Genomic DNA, 16,657 nt, shown 5'->3' with positions numbered 1-16,657 from the left:
GAAGTTATTTTAATTAATTTTTGCAAATGATTTTTTAGATTTGGCCTGCACAGAGTGTAGGTACCATGACCTGACTTGTGCCTTGGCACCACATCCATCCTGAGGAAGGAACTTTGGCACCAGCTGGTCCAGCATTCCCAGGGATGGCAGTCAGGGACTTCTGGTTCAGTGCCATCTTCCCAAGCCCAGGAAGAAATAAAACCTTTCCCTTTTACTCATCTTCCAGTTTCAGACAAGAAACTGTCTTATAATTCATGCTAATTCATATAGCACAAGGTAAGTATTTTTAAAAAATCAACTGCATCTTTTAAAAAGCTGCCTCAACATAAAAAACTAGGGATTAAGCCTTGCAGGCCAATTTTGAGACCATGAATCAACTAGAATCAACTAGAATCAACTAGAGGCAGATCAACTAGAATCAACTAGAGGCAGATTATGCCTCCCCTTCCCTCCCTAAATTGTAATTAATTAGTTAAGGAAGTTTTCAGGTATCTTAAAAACCAACCCAAAATATCACCCAACCCAAACCCCACAAGGAAGCAAAAAAAAAAAAAAAAACAACAAACAATTTATGTGATTGGAAACTGAAAGGATGGTGCTACATGAGCTCTGCTGTGTTCCCAGCAAGGGGTCTTCAATGAAAACATTTCCCTTTAGTAATGACTGACCTGCAAAGCACCTGCTATTCATGAGCAATTACAAAAAACCAACACAGAATGAAGATGATGTTTCAAGTTATTTTGCTGTTTTAACCGTCCTGGAAGTGTGAATTCTGGAAGTCTTTTATTTAAAAAATAGCTCTTCACAGATTCTTCTGGTATCCTGTGGGGATGTGACACTGTGGCCTTCTGTTCTGGAGTCTGTGAAAATTTCATAGTCATTCCCTCCCTGAAAGCAGAAGATGATTTAATTTTATTAACACAGTCACAAAAAGGGACACGTGAAAGGAAACAGGGAAAGAATGGACTTTTTCCAAGGGGCTGCAGGGATTAGGCTCAGTGAACAGCAGCACTGCCCCTGTGTGAGCACAGATCCCCATAATCCATCCACAGCTTCATTCCCAAATTTCTGCTTGCCACACTGCTTCCACAGGGCAGCATCAGCTCTCAGCAGTTCAACTCTGGAAATGCTGCACTGCCACTTAGAGGGTTTAAAATGAACTGTCTGTGAGCTCTGTGCCACAGGGACAGGTGATTACTTTTGCAGCTGATGTCAGGGGGGAAAAAACTTTAATTTCAAGCTTGTCTTTTTCTTATAAAACTTTTATCTTTTTAAAATTTATAAAGTCCTGTGGAATTTAAGAGGTTTTTAACTGTGAGTTCTTATCAAACCAAGCCTTTCCTTATAAAACTTAGCCTGACATTGTCCTTTGGCCATATTCAGACAGCTTTAATTTCAAGCAAGTCCTTGTGCTTGCCAGTGCCCTCACAAGCTCTTGTCAGGTCTCTGTTCAGGATTTTTCCAAGCCTCTGAATTGCCTTGCAGAGCTCTGCCCCATGATGAGGGACAAGGGACTCTGTTCAGCTCCCCAGGGTGGAGACAGAGTAGTGAGCAAAGGCACAGTGTTAAATAAGACAGGAAATAAATATGTTTAATAAAAACCAGCCAACAAAAATAGATCTACATGGACCAAGCAGGACAATCAGTTTCACGCAGTCGTGTCACCTAGGTGTTTAACAGAATTACAGAAGTTCAGTTTTAAATCAACCTCTGTTAAGGCAAGAACCCTGTGTTCAATTCAGGAAGCAAGGAAAACTTCCCATCTGCAGCCAGGTAAACATGGACACATCTTTATGCCCTGACTTCAGGTCTTGTCAGGATTAAGGTTATAAGGTTAGACTCTGCACTCCCTGAGCTTTAATTACAGCAGCTCTCAAATTAGTGCATCAAACTAATGTACTCACTGGCATGGTCTTGTCTCCAAAGAAATAGATAGTCTTGTATCCATCCTTGGCAACAATTCCTAAGCAGTACCTTTTATCCCAGCCCTCTGGGAACACATCGATGCTTATCTGCCCTCCTAGGAGAGAGAGGAACCAAGACTTGTTTCATTTTAACAATGTATTTCTGAAGGGAGAGGAAGTGAAAAAAAAACCCTAAACTGGTAAGATTTTAGGCAGGGGGAGCTTTGCAGAAGACACAGAAATGTTGTGAGATACTGAAGTTCTGCAAGTACAGAAAGTGTTTTATAGTTATTAGAGCTGTGATTCAGAGATTATTTATCCATTCAACAAAGTCTGAGCATGTTCCCAAATACTCACTGCTATCCAAATGAACCTTTTAAAAGAATGACATTTAATCTCTTTACTTTTAGAAAGACAGGACACATCAACACAGCCACTCATATATGTACAGCCATAAAATCGTAGGCAGAAGACTTGCTAAGGCTTTCAGAGTAGGAAAGGGAAGAAATCAAACCTTTGAGCACACCCTAACAGGACAACAGCTGTTCCAGTTCTGAGCCCTTGGCCTTCTCCAATACCTAGGGGCATGATTCCCAGCTGAAGCCGGTGTATTCACAAGATAAATACCTTATAAAAGGTATTTACAACACAAAGGAGAGAGAGATGCACTGCAGTTCACTTTTGCCTTAGTGCTTCAGCACTAATGCCAACCATACCTTGCAATTCTGAAAAACAATAAAAGACAGGAGTGTGGTAATATATTAAGAGAGAGGGTAAAAAAGAAATTAATTCCCCCTCATTATAATTTTTTTCCTTAAGCTTTCACTTGCTTTTGGATTCTTTCCTTCCTCCCACACAATGCAGGTATAGCTGAAGAACCAAGGGCACCTGGAACAACACTGAGGGAGGAGCTCTGATCAAACCTGATTCACAGAAACAACTCTGACTAATCCAAAGCATCTAGTATGCTCCAAAATGAGCAGAATCAGTCACACAACTGACATTAAAGGACAATGAACTGATGACAAGAAATGAAGTTCTCTTTGTTGATGGATTTCAATTAAAATATCCCAATAAAAGCCTGAGAGGAAAAAGAGGCTCAGTCTTGCCTGCACCCACCCCCAGAGAGACCTGTCACACAAATGAGATGGGATGTCACAGCCATAAGAGAGTATGACTTAAATGAAATTTAAATTAATTGATGTTTTAAATGACATTCTTTTAAAGTATTACCTATTGAAAATGTGAGGCCTTTGCCTGCAAATTCTCTTTGTAGATCAGCTACAAATTTCTCTCTTATATGTTCCTTCTGTTAAGGAAAAAAGAAAACAAAACGAAACAACAGTTACATGCTGCAACTGTTTTGATTTACCAACAAAAAGATAACCCAAAACCACCTCTAAAAATGAATGGTTTTATTGAATTGAATGGACCCAGGCTGGTTACATTACAGAGGACAGCAAGAAAGTATGGTTTTACCTAGGACAGGGTTTTTTAGAAACCCATGTTCAATACCCTGGATATTGGATTAAAAACATGAGCCAAACCCACCCTTCAAGTAATCCTTGCTAGTCCAACAAAAAACCCATTCTCTATTGCCTAAAGTCTGAATGAAGAAATTAGTTAAACCACATGGAAAGGATTAAAATGAAAAAAAAATGCATGAACTCTGAAAGTTTTAAAAAAATCATAACCTGGCCATAACTGCCTCCTCCAGGAGAGCTGGGGATTTTTCAAGAGCTGTAACTCACTTTATCAAGTTCATAGAACTCAAGTCGTTCTTCCTGGCTGCAGCTTCTTCCAATGGGGGACACATTTAACATCCCATTTCGGAACTCAATGAAAGTGCCTCTGCCAGGGAATTGAGAACAAGACAGAAAACAGATGAGAAAACTGCTCAAAACACTACATATCACAGTAAATTTCCATTCAAGTCTAAAGGCAGTGGGAATCAGCTGTCTCACTACATGCAGGTACCTCTGGCACCAGTCTTTTGGACTTGGAATCTGGTAACCTCATCCTTATCCTTACTGGCTTTTAAAAGCACCATTTGGTTTAACAAGTGTGACTGGTGCATCCCATCGAGCTCGGAGCTGACAGGCCAGGCTCTCAGTTTGGGGTGAAGCTGCAGAATTCCCAGCAACGTGGGCAGTGTCCTGTTCTGCCTCACAGGGCACATTTCAGTGTCTGCAGCAGCTACACATCACACAGAGCTGCTCTGGCTGCACTTCTCCTCTCTGGAGAACACTATGCTGCTGAACTCCAAACATGGCCAGGGAACACTCCTACTTCAAAACTGAATCTCCTTCCCTCTGACATGAAAGTGCTGAATCAGTATTTCAATCCCTGTGCTCCAGCTGGGGACTTGTCTTTGTATGCATGGACAGAGCTCTGTTTCACACACACTGTGCTGTTCCCCAAGCAGAAATTACTCATTTTTTTGCTGAGCACCCTGAGCTGAGCTTTATATCCCCCATGGAGAACATGGACACACTGAGAGGTCTGCGTGCACCTACCTCTTCTTTGGCAGTTTAATCTTGGCAATGTAACTCAGGCAGTAGTTGATGACATCTTGGAGGATGTCCTCGCCCAGGTGGCCCTGAATGCTCTAACAAAACAAACACCATTCAACCAAGGGTCCAGAATCTGAGATTCTAAAAGCAAGTCACATGGAAAACACAGACATTGGCTAATCAGGCATGGTTAATACCACAGAGAAACAAACATGCCTTCAATCAGTAACATCAGCTGATGCTCACATGGTACTAGCTAAAGGCTCTCATTTTTCTTTTTGTTCACTTTATAACACCAAACTGTCCTTTAATATGATTCCTAGTTGTACCTTCAGAAGGAAACTGTGCCACAGGCAGCAGCCCTAAACAAAAACGGCATTAATGTCTGCATGTCTGCATTAATGTCTGCTATAGCCAAGCGTGAACAAATGGAGCTTGCTCCTGCAGCAAACTGGAACCTGCCTGGTCAAGGCAGCAAATTCAGTCAGGATCTCTTCAAGTGTTTACTCTCCATTATTTATGTTAAACATTACATGCCAACTGAATGACCAATTAACAGGACTAACCGAGGAAAGCAGCAGCAACTTTGGTCTTTGAAGGGTGATTACAAAGGACTACACTGTACAAATAAATCAAAATCTTGTTTAGAAAATTTCTTTTTCTCACTATTGGAAATTTCACACTTACCTGCTTGCTCAGGAATTTCCCATCTTTGTATGCTACCAGGCCATTTTCTGAGAACACGTAGTCATACTTTTCAATCACTGCAAACAAGCAAAAAGACAGTAATATTCATCACTTCCCCTCAATGCTTAATGCAGAATTGTCTTAAATGTTAAATAGCTTAAAATACAGCAAATATTAGCTTCTAAAGCATGAAAGTTTCAGCAGCATAGCATCAAGCACAAGATTAATGCTAGTCCCATTTCTCACTATGATTAACACACACCTCAGATCATGTGAGGTTATTAGTTTGACTTACCCATGGTTTTACTTAGAGGGATATAACTCTTTGCATTAAATGTGAAGGAATGGCCAAATACCTGGCACATGGCCTGGCTTAAGAGCAAGTCAGGTACTGCCCTTTTAGGTTTGTTTCCTCGGTGCCACTAATCTTCAGCAGATGTCTGGGAGCTGTGAGTCTCAGCATCACACAGGATGATAGGGTTTACTGGAGACCATTTGGAACATAAACAAACTCAGCTGTCTGGGCACTACAGGAGGCTACCAGTGGCATCAATTAAGTAAAGACCATTAGGAATAAAGGACTAAGGCAAGAATCCATGGCTCTATAACCCCACAGTGAACAAAACCAAGTCCTCAGGGATGTGCTCGACAGCTGAGCAGCCCACACATGTATGTTACATACACGACTGCACTGGACACAGCAGGGTGAAAAAGCCCCCCCAAGGCTCTGCCACCAAGGCAGGATTTCACCATTAGCATGTACAAGAGTACATTGCACTAAGGTACAAGACACAGGAATTTTAATTTGATATCGAGATACCCGTACGGTGCAAACGGGCTGCGATTGCCAAATGCCGGGAGGTAGCTCCCCACAGCCTGGTGCGACACAACACCCCCAGGAAGACAATCCCAGGCACGGGAAGAGGGGGATGAAGGGGGTTCAGCTCCAGCTGCCCCCGGGCTGCCCCGCGGGCCCGGAGCGCGGCGGCCTCGGCGCGGCCCTTACCGTCCTCGCCCAGCTGCTCGCGGATCTTGGCCAGGTCCGAGCCGCCCACCACCCCCACCTTCACCTTCTGCCGCAGCCGCTGCAGGAACGCCGCCATCTCCGCCGAGATTTTCTGGGGTCCAAAACAGAGCCGTCAGATTTGCCAGAGGCCAGCAACAGCCGGCCCAAACGCGCCGCGCGGGCTTTAAGCAGCGTTAAATGAGCTACGTGCGCCCACGGAACCCGCGGCACACGGCACGGCCGGGCCCCGCGGCGTGCCATCCGCCCCGCTCCCCGCGGGCTCGCAGCCCGTCCCGCACTCGCCTGCCGCGGGGCCGTCAGGGTGCCGTCCACGTCGAAGAGGCAGAGCGCGGCGGGCGGCGGCGCCATGGCTGCGGCCGGCGGGCCGCGCCTCCCGGCGGGCCAAGCGCGGGCGGGGCGGGGCGGGCGCCGCGGGGAGGCGGCGGCGCCATGGCGGCGGTGAGGGCCGGGGCCGCGGCCGCGGCGGGTGCTGCTTCTCCTTCCCCTCCTTCTCCCCTTTCCCCGTCTCCGTGCCTTTCCCTTTTTCCATCCCCGTCGCCATCCCGTCGCGGGCCGCTCGGTGTCGGGTCCTTGCACGCCACGTGGCCGCGCGTGTTGCCGCATGGCGGGGGCAGCGCGGAGCTCCCCTGCCTGCCTTTGCTCCGCCGCTCTGCACGTCTCTGCTCCCTCCTTCGGCCTGACCGCGCTCTCCACCCCTTTACCGTGCTTAGTTCCTTTCCTTTCCTTTCCTTTCCTTTCCTTTCCTTTCCTTTCCTTTCCTTTCCTTTCCTTTCCTTTCCTTTCCGTTCCCTAAAATTGCTGTGTAAGTGGCTGCTTAACGAGTCGGCGATTTCAGCAGCTTTCGCTGGGCTATTGCTCAGGCAGCGAGAGGCAGCGGGTGTGTAGGGGTCGGTCCCTGAGCTCACGGATATCGGCTGTGCTAGCAGAGTTTTCCCTCTCGGTCTGCAGGGAGGGATGCGAGCACAAATACCAGTTTTCCATCAGATCACTGGTTTAAGGTTACAGTGACCCGGGGCTTGTGCTTCACTGTCTGTAGGCGCCCGAGGGACCAGCTCTGAGCTCACTGGTTGGGTTTTAAAGAGGACTCAAACGGTGACCTGTGGCAATCTTCCCTTACAGGCTTGGCTCTGCACTGTTAGGACCACAGTCTGCACAGCAGCCGCTTTCGGGAAATCTCTACAGAAGGAGCTCTCGACAAGGTCATGGAGAAGGGAAGCTGCTCGCCTGCCCTGGATGGTTGGTTCGTGGCAGTGTTTGCAGTCACGAACCCAGCGAGCTCCTGGTGTCAGGAGTTATCTCAGGAGTGCACGAGAGCCGTCTGTGTGTCTGTCCCACTTGGCCCCTGCTGCTGTGGGCCAGCAGAAGGCTGTGGATGGGAGGACAGAAGAGTTCAAACTGGTCTACAGGTTCCCAGGGATAAAATACTGCAGGGTCCTGTCAAGACTGAAGCTGCTGCAGACTGCCACCTCCATGATCATGCTGCCTCCCATCTGCTACCTCTACCTGCAGGGCCAGGTGTCCCAGAATATCCTCTTGTACACAACTGGCATCGCTGTCTTTGCTGGGGCAATGTTGTACGGTATGAGCTACTTTTTCAGAAGAATTATTGGATTCATCTACTTAAGTGAAACTGGACAAACTGTCAGAGTGGCCCACTTGACATTTTGGGGAAGACGTAATGACATTTACTGTCCCATAGAGACAGTGGTGACTTTGGATGAAGTTGGAGATAGCAAGGACGAGCTACTTCACCAGTTCAGGCGGTACAACAGTACAGATACTTTGTATTTTACAATTAAGTATGGCCAGATTGTAGACAGACAGAAATTTACTCAAATATTTGGAGAATTTGTGTGACACAGCAGCTTGTTTCCAATGACTTTCCATGTTCTTTGTGCTTACTGTTCCACAAGGTTGAAGTAGTTCACTAAACTACAGATCCCTGTCCTTTTCCTGTGCAAAGCCTGCTGTAAGTGCACCCAGTGTAGAAAGTCACAGTGGTAAGGCACAGCCCACTGGATTAAAGGTCTTGCAGCTTGTATATGGTGTGAGGAGTATCTGTTCCATGTAGCATTCAGTAATGTCACAGCATTCCAAGCCTGAACTGTCCTTGGAATGTGCCAAATTACTGGGGATGACCCTGGTTGGTTGTTTCTGTTGGCCTTGTTGGTGGTTATGAAACACGAAAAATCTTTTGACATGAAACGCAGGAGCTGCCAGAGCACCCTCACTTCAAACTCAGTGTTTCTTTTAGCTCATTTCAGGTTGGCTGGGAAGCCTCTGGAAATTAAAGCTGGTCTGGTACATCCATACGATGGGTGCTGCTGAATGTCAGAGAGGGACATGCTCAGGTGTTAATGCAATTGAGGGAACTGGGAAGGTGTGTGGGCTGTCCTGGCCTCAGGAGGATCCTCCAGGATGGGAGTGGAACTGGGCAGAAGAGACACTGGCAGCTCAGCTGTTAAGATAAAGGCTGGGACAGTATTTCAGGAGCCTCTTACAGAAATTGCCATTCTTCACTGGAATGGGAAAAGCAGCACCTGTCTCCATGAAGGATTGTGGTCTTATCCCATGGTACTGGTAGGATTTCTCCTTTTCCAAAACCTCGGAAGAAATGAGGAATTTAAACCCAAGAAAGAACCAAACGTATCACCTATAACATGTAACACATGTTTTGAATTGTCAGGAGCAAGATAACTCCTTACACCCCTCTTCTAGTTCTAGCTTAATTTGAAACTGGCCAATAAACTGACTCTCACCAATAATCTGCAGTGTTCTTTCCTTATTTCTTCCTCATGTGAAGTGAAACCTCTGTTTCTTGGTGGATCAGCAAAGGATCAGTTCAGTAAATTGCCATTTAAGTGCACAGGGTAACCCTGAATTAGTTTCTCATGTCTGACTTTTCCTGATGGGGTTCTGTGAGTTTAAATTTTAGCTGACACTGTGCAGCACAGCAATATCAGAAGAAATCCAAATGTTCCTTGGTGTAAACACCATAGCAGCAAAAGACAGTGGGCTGTACAGGTATACTGCATTTTTTTGAGTTCTATCTTCATCAGAATGTCTTTAATATGCACTAATGGTTCAGTTCAGGCATGTAGTGGGTGTAAAATGAAGAGTCCTGAAGAAGCTCAATTATAAATATTTTATTTAAGAATATTGATTACACATGATTGATGTCATTTGTTATGAATCTGTGTACAGTTACTAGTTACACCATGAAGTGTACTTAAGTATTTGTTTAAACATTGATTTGGCACTGTCTACAGTATGCTGTAAACAATATTAACTTTATATGCTTCAGCTGCAGTGCTTTCTATGTATTCTCTAACGATTTCATCAACATGTTGTACACAATTATACAGTTACTGAGTGTCAGTAAAAATTATAAAAACACCTAGAGTAGTCATAATAAAAGTGAAGATGTGGTAAGACTTCAAATTACTGGACCTTTGCTTCTGTAAAAGTACAAGACTTGCTAGAGACAGTCACTAAAACTACTGCACTGATATGTTGAACAAACTAATTCCCAAAATGCTGTCAAATCCAATTCTTGGTTTGACTTTCCTTTTGCTGATAATACACTTACAAGGACAGCAATGACAATGAAGTTTTGTTGAACACCAATTTTTACCAGTCCTTCCCCCAGATTTCTACAACCTCTGTTCAAAAACCTGCTCAGGTTCTGCCCAGCTGGCACCAGAATTCTGCTTTCTGCAGATGTTTACAGAAATCCCACTGGGTTTAAGCTGGCAGAAGTGACTGTGCTTGGGTTTCCCAATACCAGTACTTTAAAATGGGAAAACCATGATTAACACTTCTCAAAGCAGGTAAGGAACCTTTTCACATTTTGGTAGTTGTATTAAACATGTAAATCTTTTAACTTCTCTGTTTCTTATTATGCACTTAAAAATTGTGGTCAGGTCCTGAAAGGGCAACTGTAAAAGTCCATTGTGGTCCCTGTTTTTTGGTGCACAACAAAAAGTTAAAATTAGTAAACAAAATCCAGATGCTCTCCAAGAAAAAGAAAAAGAAAGGCACCAGATCTAGTTCAAGTCAGCCTTCAGCAAACAGTAAAGATACATCCAAAACAATTATCTGAAGAAAAATCAATGAACTGTTGACACATTTTTTGATCCTGTGGCTTTCTAGAAGATCTCTGAAATATCGATGACTTAGGATATACTATTACAACAAAATAGAATTACTTTGCATTATAAATGTGCAGTCAGGACTAGGCCTTCACTGTAGTGGCTCTGATACCAGATAATGGCATTTCTGCTTTAGTTTTACAAAATACCTCAAGTATTCGTGTAGAAGTTATAATAGATAAATTAATGGCTATTGTGTGTTCTGGGCAAATGGTAAAATAATCTGGAATCATTCTAGACTGCTGGCAGAAGTGGAAGAATGTGCTTTGCATGGTTCTCTAAGCCTTGTCAGATTACATACTTCGGGGTAGAGTTTTCTCTGTACAAGTCTGCTTGTAAGAGAAGTCAAAAGTTTTAGAACCCATCCGTGATGAGGACAAAAGGACAAGGGCTTCAGTGCCACTTGCAGCGCCGTAGCTGTGGCTGAGGGCACCAGTGCCCCTGAAGCAGTGAGTGCAGGCTGGGCAGAGCTGCCCTGATGCAGTTGGTGTGGCAGACGCCTGTACTCGAGGGAATAAAGCTGGAAATTATTCTGTAAAATACTGTGCTTGGCAGTGGTGGAAAGCAGAGCTTTCCTTGGAACACTGATTTGATTCCAGCTGCCGTTAGAGAACGGCACTCTGAGTGGCAGCCTGTGGCTCTGAGTGTTTGGCCACACTCGTTGCTGCTTCTGGATGCAAATCTACCAGGGTCACCTGTGGAAACAGACTGTTCCAGGTCCTGCTCAGACAGTGCAGAGCCAGGGGCATGGCTGTAGGGAGGACTCTGCAGTTAGCATGGCCCAGGCCAGAAGAGGGAGGTTCTAGGGATGCACAGTGAGGGACAGCTGCATGGACCTGCTGGTGACCAGTGCCAATGCTCTGCCTGGGGCGCGTGTGCATGGAGCAGCTTGCCTTGGGCAGGATTACAGACAGAACACAAACCTCAGTTTATGACTTTACACTTATCTTGTAAGTAGAGAAGACATGAATTAATGCAAACTAATTTCATAATCAGCTGTTCAGTGCAAGGGAGCTGCTTTTTACTTGAAGTTTGCTAAGATGTCACTGAAAATGTTCAGGAAGAGGTGTGCGTGGTGGTCCTTGAAGATCAGCGTGGGACGAAAACGGATGGATCTGTCTCCACAGCCTCCCAGGACGACACCTGAAGTGAGAACACAATAGGTCCTCTAGTCATTTCCATCTTTGCCAAATATCCAGAAAAATTCAGGTCTCTTAATGGGGCTACCCTCACTGTGGAGCTCCCCAAATCCTGCTAGCCACACCATGATACAGCACATTGTGGTGTGAATGGCCTCAAGCTTCACAGCACCTTAGAAGAACCCTGTGGGTGCCTGCAGCTGTTCTATAAAACACTCGGAGTATTGGGACTAACCCTGACAGCAGTGGAAAGAATCCATCCAGCACAGAGCTCAAACAGCATCTGAGATTGCAGAGCTGCAGTACTCTCCTGGTCAAGTGCCTTGGTGCCACAACAAGACACAGGAGGTTTCTTTGCATTGGTTTTTAAACTCATTTGTTTTTAATGACAAGAAGTTAATATGTCTCAGTGCCTGCAAACCTCTCCCTGCAGTGTCTTAAATGCACTTTTTAGCCCAAAATAAATTCTTAGAAATGCTTGAATGAGAACCCATATCACTAAGCTGAACTTACCCTGCCTCAAAGCAGAACCTTGGTTTACCAAGAAACAAACCACTTGCCTTCTCTCCCTGCTGGCCTAATTTCCAAGGACAAAAAATGGTGTCTTTTATAATGTAAAGGTTAGGTTTCACCACAGCTTGGATGCACCCTGCCTGCTTCTTTCAAGAGATAGGAGTAACAGCAAAACCAGACAGCAGCAAACACAGGACCCACACAGTTAAATTCAAAGAGAATGTTAGATGTGGATCCCAAGGTTCCCCTCTGGATACCCGGGCCCGTCTGCAGCTGTTAACAGTTCTGCGGGAAAACAGGGATGTCACTGTAGATCTGTGCCCATTTTAGGCACTCGAATTTAATCATCAGGTGTTCCTAGGTATAGGAATTACATATTTATAAAACTTACTGTTCTTCTCCCTGTGTTTTCCTGAATGACATTGATTTTCTTCTAACTTTCCTGTTTCTAGAAGTAAGCCATGGGCACCTAAAGTCACTGCAGAGGACTCTGAGCCTGTTGTCACAAAAACTGTTCCCCTGCACAGATCTCTTCCAGTTACCTGAGACCTGCAGAGGCTGGTGAATGTACACACCACGCAACAGACTGCTCTGAGGTCTCTGACAACAAGTATTTCCAGAAAAGCCTAAATCCAACCTTGTCATTTCCCTACTGTCCTCTGATACTGAAATACTCATGTAGGATACAAAAAGGAAAATGTGAAGCATTACCTTCCCATGTGAATGCTACATGTGAAGCTCATCCACACACACAAAATTTCTTACCTTTGTTTCTGGCTATTGTAATTAACTTGTTTCTAGTTGCATCATTTGGAGTGTCAAATGAACAGAATGTTCCTCTTCCTCTCACTCTGCTGATGAGATGGGGGTAACGAGCCTGCAGAGAGAGGAGAGACAAGCACATGGCAGGTGCTGCAACAGAGGGCACCTGGTGGCAAGGCTGGCTGTACCAGGTGGAAACCCTGCTGCCTCCTCGCTCCGCTGGAGTGGAGCCTGGCTCACATGGTGCTCTGCTCAGCCTGCAGAGCCCCACACAAAGCAGGGAGGGAGAATGAGTCTGACCCATGAGATGGGTCAAGTAAAATACTCTTTGGAACGAGCATAGCACACCTTATTTACATCTACAGTGGACTCCAGGAAAACCTGAGCGTAAACCATCTGCACTGGGGCTGGAAACCAGTTATTACCCTGCAATGAGACACTTGCCAGTAGTATCTGCATCACTTATTCTCAATCACAGCCCTCATCTTTTGGAAGAGCAATCTTTTGGATACGACTAGTTGTATTCTGCCCCTCCAAAGTATGAGATTATAGTGTTTCCTGTTCTGCCTGCTATGTGTTAAAGGTATGGAGAGAGCAGGGACTGTGTTTGGGATTATTCTATGCAAAATGCCTTTGAGAGGTGAGCACCTGCAAGCCTATCCTTAAATGCCTGTCTGCAGAGCTTCACAGCAGAAGCTGTAAGGAATTTCCCTTAAACAAGGGAGGGAAAGATAAAATTTTCTTATTTCAACAGCCCAGCAGAACTGGACAAAAATATGAAAGGACCTTCTTTCGAAAAGAACTTTAGGACAAGGAAATACCAGCTGCTCAAAGTAACAAAACCTTCTAGCAAAGTAATTTAATTAGTAGCAGTACATACCTTCAGATATTTTGGGGATCACCCTTTATATTGGATTAAGCTATGTAACCCCCTCATTTTTAAGTCAGTAAAAGAAAGTTGACTTCAATTCCAAATGGGACACAGTTATTCAGGCCTGTGTTGAAGTTACTGTAATGGTCTAGACCCCAGCTCTAGCTCCTCAGCCCCAGTGTTTAAACTGGATGAGGTCAGATCCTACTTCAGCACCAAATTTCTCCTTCTTATCCACAATCCTTCCAGATGTTTACCTGCAAATCCAGCAGCCCAGTCAGCAGTGCTTTCCCAGCGTGGGTCGCATTGTTTAGAAGGTCCTCTGTTTTAATAACCTTAATGACTTCAGCAAGCATAAGGTTCTTGGATGGATCTCCAAGCCAGGTGTTAAAAATCCGGTAGGGCTTGGGAAAGAGTGGAAAAAGAGTGGTGGAACATGTTAACAAGCAAATCACTATAAATTAGGAAAAGCAAGGCATCACACTGGCAGTGCAAATGTGGTGTATGAAAAGGCATGCACTGATCTCACCAACCACCCTCATTTATGTTGTAAAGCAAAATCCCATTGCTGAGCTGAAACACAGGGTGTGTGGTTGTGATATTTTATGAAAATCCCTTTGCTAGGATTTTCTTCTCCTGAGAAGCTGAGAGAGCTTCAGCTTCAAGTGTAAACAATTTGTTATCTGCTGCTGTGGGATGCAGCAGGTGCTTCCTCGATTGGTCAGTGTGGGATGTTTCTGCTTGGTGGCCAATCCAGGAGGCAGCAGCTCTCGGACTCTCTGGGAGTCACAGAACTTTGTTATTCATTCCATTCTATTCCCGTCTCGCCTTCTGATGAATCTTTCTCTCTGTTCTTTGTAGTGTAGTTATAGTGTGGTCTTTTTTAATGTAATATATATCATAATATAATAAACCAGCCTTCTGAAATGGAGTCAAGATCTCTCCTTCCCTTCACCAAGTCCTGACTGCCCTGAAAACCCACGGCAATACAGGCTGATTACTTCATGCTTCTCATTTAGTGCACTCTGCCTTGCTACTCTGATGTCTCAGTGAAACACAACTACAGCTGACAGAAAATCAGCATCATCTATACAGACTTTACATTAAGCTTTACGTTGTTCCCCTTTATTTGACTTTTCATTTATTACATCTAAAATGTCATTAGTGCAAAGAAGAAATTTTGCTGACAAAATCTGTAATGCTGACATACAAGCTCTGAAATTCCCAAGTTGCCCTACAGGAGAAGGTGTCAGTTTGTGGTTGGATTTTGTACTGAAGGTTTATTCCATTAGGCTTAACCCAGTTCTCCTCTCCCCCCCACCAGTTTTATGACCTTGGTGACTGACAACAACTGGAATAAAAGTGAAGAGGTGATGATAACTGTTGTGTGAGCACACAGCAAGTTTCTGTAAAACAGCAGCCCCATCCAGCTGCCTGCACTGCTGGAGGAAACCCTAGCCCTTCCATGGAGGTCACAGTCGCTCTTCAGGGGGTCACCCACTAGCACAGAGTCCAAGTTTCATTAAAAATCTTACGGCGTTTGGCCTGAACTCCTCTTTGTGGAAAAAGCCTCCTGTCATCATCTTCTTGCTGAATGTTACCACATCAGCTGGGTCATCCAGGCCCCAGTGCTCATGTGCCCAGAATTTTCCTGTGCAGCCACCTCCCGTCTGCACCTCGTCCACCAGGAAAGCACAGCCATGCTGCAGAGACACAGTGGGGAGCAGGGAGTGTGAGCCCCCCTTCCTTCCCAAACCAGAAACACCTCCCCTGGTGAACACATCAACACAAGGCAATCACACGCAACACCTTCCTCTCCCTTCACTGCCCCAACCTCCCCTCCTCAACCCCTCCACCAATGCCACTCCTGTGTCAGATTTCACAATTAAAAATTCAGCTCTTTTTTCAGGAAGGCACTAGTAATTTGTTTTCTACCCATACTCATCAAGTACATGTTTTTATATAGCCTTGAGCATTTCTAGAGGATACCTGAAAACATCTGGGAGGAGCAGAGGTGGCATTTTCAAAGCCCCTGAGGGAAGCAGAGTGTCATTTCTAGGGGCTTTGTTTGCTGGAAATATGAAGTCTCTGTGCCCAGTCAGAGTTGGGCATTATGTGGCACAGAGGCAGTACCAGCAGCATGAGCTGGTCAGTTTAGGGGGCATGAAAAGCTGCCTTTTCAGACAACTCTGCTGAAAAAGCTACTCCTGAACTGGCAATGTGGGGTTTTTATGTGAAGGACTATTTTGTCCAAACTTTGTGACAGGGAGAGCAAGCTATATCATGATTCTGTATTTAAAAACAATGGGTAAGTACTTTTGGCAGCATCTCTTCAGCACACAGATATTTTGAGGGTGAAAAAAAGCATGGAGTAAGTATTACTGAGGGTCATAGCTCCTAAATAGGTAACTTTACATTCCAAATATCAAGACATCTGTCCTTTTCATTGTTTTATTGGAACTTCAGCCCTATGGCTGGACTCAAGCTGTTTTTCAGCCTTTTTTTTAATTAAAAACATGTAAATAAAAATTTATACTTTTCACAACCTGCTTCTTCAGAAACAGACCCTCCTCAACCAAACAGCATGATCATTTAAGGAACACACCTGCAGAATTCATAGCTAATGAATCAGAGGAATTTCCCTCTCACTTTGAAATTAGAAGATTATTGGACTGAGGAAAGCATTACTGTGAATCAAATGGAAGAGAGCAGGGATTGCTGGTATGTGGTACCCTGACTGCTGCTAAGGAGGCCTGTGAAACCCTCCAAGGGCCTGGGGCAGGGCAAAGCCTCTGGAGACACCCACAATGTGTGGGTGCATGTTTTAGCTACCCCCGAGTGGCCAGAGAAATGTTTTATTACCTTTCTGGCAATATCTCTTAGCTTTCTGAAGAAGTCATCTGAAGCATGATTGTCCCCACCCTCTGACTGTATTGGTTCCACAATGATTCCAGCCACAATCTTCTTCTTTTTCCTGTACTTTACAATCAGGTCTTCCACCTGTAAATCAAACACTTATGGCACATCCTTCTTCCAGAACATTTGTACATTTCCTCCAAGCTAGATAAAATCTCATCAGAACTTCAACTT

At 44.8% G+C, this 16,657-nt stretch overlaps 3 protein-coding genes across 8 annotated transcripts in view; 1 reads left to right on the top strand and 2 right to left on the bottom strand.

Annotated features, from left to right (window-relative positions):
* Positions 1 to 422: 422 nt before the first annotated feature.
* Positions 423 to 6,519, bottom strand: PMM2 (phosphomannomutase 2). Of its 2 annotated transcripts, none has more exons than XM_038150875.1 (8): positions 6,414 to 6,519; positions 6,111 to 6,222; positions 5,105 to 5,181; positions 4,421 to 4,512; positions 3,656 to 3,755; positions 3,138 to 3,213; positions 1,901 to 2,020; positions 423 to 888 (listed from the first exon to the last, which is right to left on the bottom strand). In XM_038150875.1, exons 1-8 carry the CDS (start codon positions 6,477 to 6,479, stop codon positions 878 to 880), a joined length of 654 nt encoding a protein of 217 aa, XP_038006803.1. In that variant the 5' UTR covers positions 6,480 to 6,519; the 3' UTR covers positions 423 to 877. The 2 variants fall into 2 exon arrangements, with proteins under 2 accessions (XP_038006803.1, XP_038006802.1); XM_038150874.1 differs by having other exon boundaries at positions 1,905 to 2,020.
* Positions 6,520 to 6,536: 17 nt separating this feature from the next.
* Positions 6,537 to 8,896, top strand: TMEM186 (transmembrane protein 186). The gene is made up of 2 exons (XM_038150873.1): positions 6,537 to 6,569; positions 7,251 to 8,896. Exons 1-2 carry the CDS (start codon positions 6,561 to 6,563, stop codon positions 7,986 to 7,988), a joined length of 747 nt encoding a protein of 248 aa, XP_038006801.1. The 5' UTR covers positions 6,537 to 6,560; the 3' UTR covers positions 7,989 to 8,896.
* Positions 8,897 to 9,262: 366 nt separating this feature from the next.
* ABAT (4-aminobutyrate aminotransferase) overlaps positions 9,263 to 16,657 on the bottom strand; it is a 49,926-nt gene continuing 42,531 nt past the window's right edge. For 4 of the 5 annotated variants that reach the window (XM_038150868.1, XM_038150870.1, XM_038150871.1 and 1 more), the window contains exons 12-16: positions 16,430 to 16,567; positions 15,103 to 15,270; positions 13,825 to 13,971; positions 12,700 to 12,811; positions 11,304 to 11,425 (exon numbers count right to left, since the gene is read on the bottom strand). In XM_038150868.1, coding sequence (XP_038006796.1) covers positions 11,304 to 11,425; positions 12,700 to 12,811; positions 13,825 to 13,971; positions 15,103 to 15,270; positions 16,430 to 16,567 — 687 coding nt within the window. Of the gene's footprint in view, positions 11,426 to 12,699; positions 12,812 to 13,824; positions 13,972 to 15,102; positions 15,271 to 16,429; positions 16,568 to 16,657 lie in introns of all 5 variants that reach the window. The other variant, XM_038150872.1, reaches the window with a different exon arrangement.

Source organism: Motacilla alba, chromosome 14 (genome assembly GCF_015832195.1).
Source record: "Motacilla alba alba isolate MOTALB_02 chromosome 14, Motacilla_alba_V1.0_pri, whole genome shotgun sequence".
Lineage (NCBI taxonomy): Eukaryota > Metazoa > Chordata > Aves > Passeriformes > Motacillidae > Motacilla > Motacilla alba.
The sequence above is the reverse complement of the archived record's forward strand: the minus strand, read 5'-3'. Positions and strand labels throughout refer to the sequence as shown.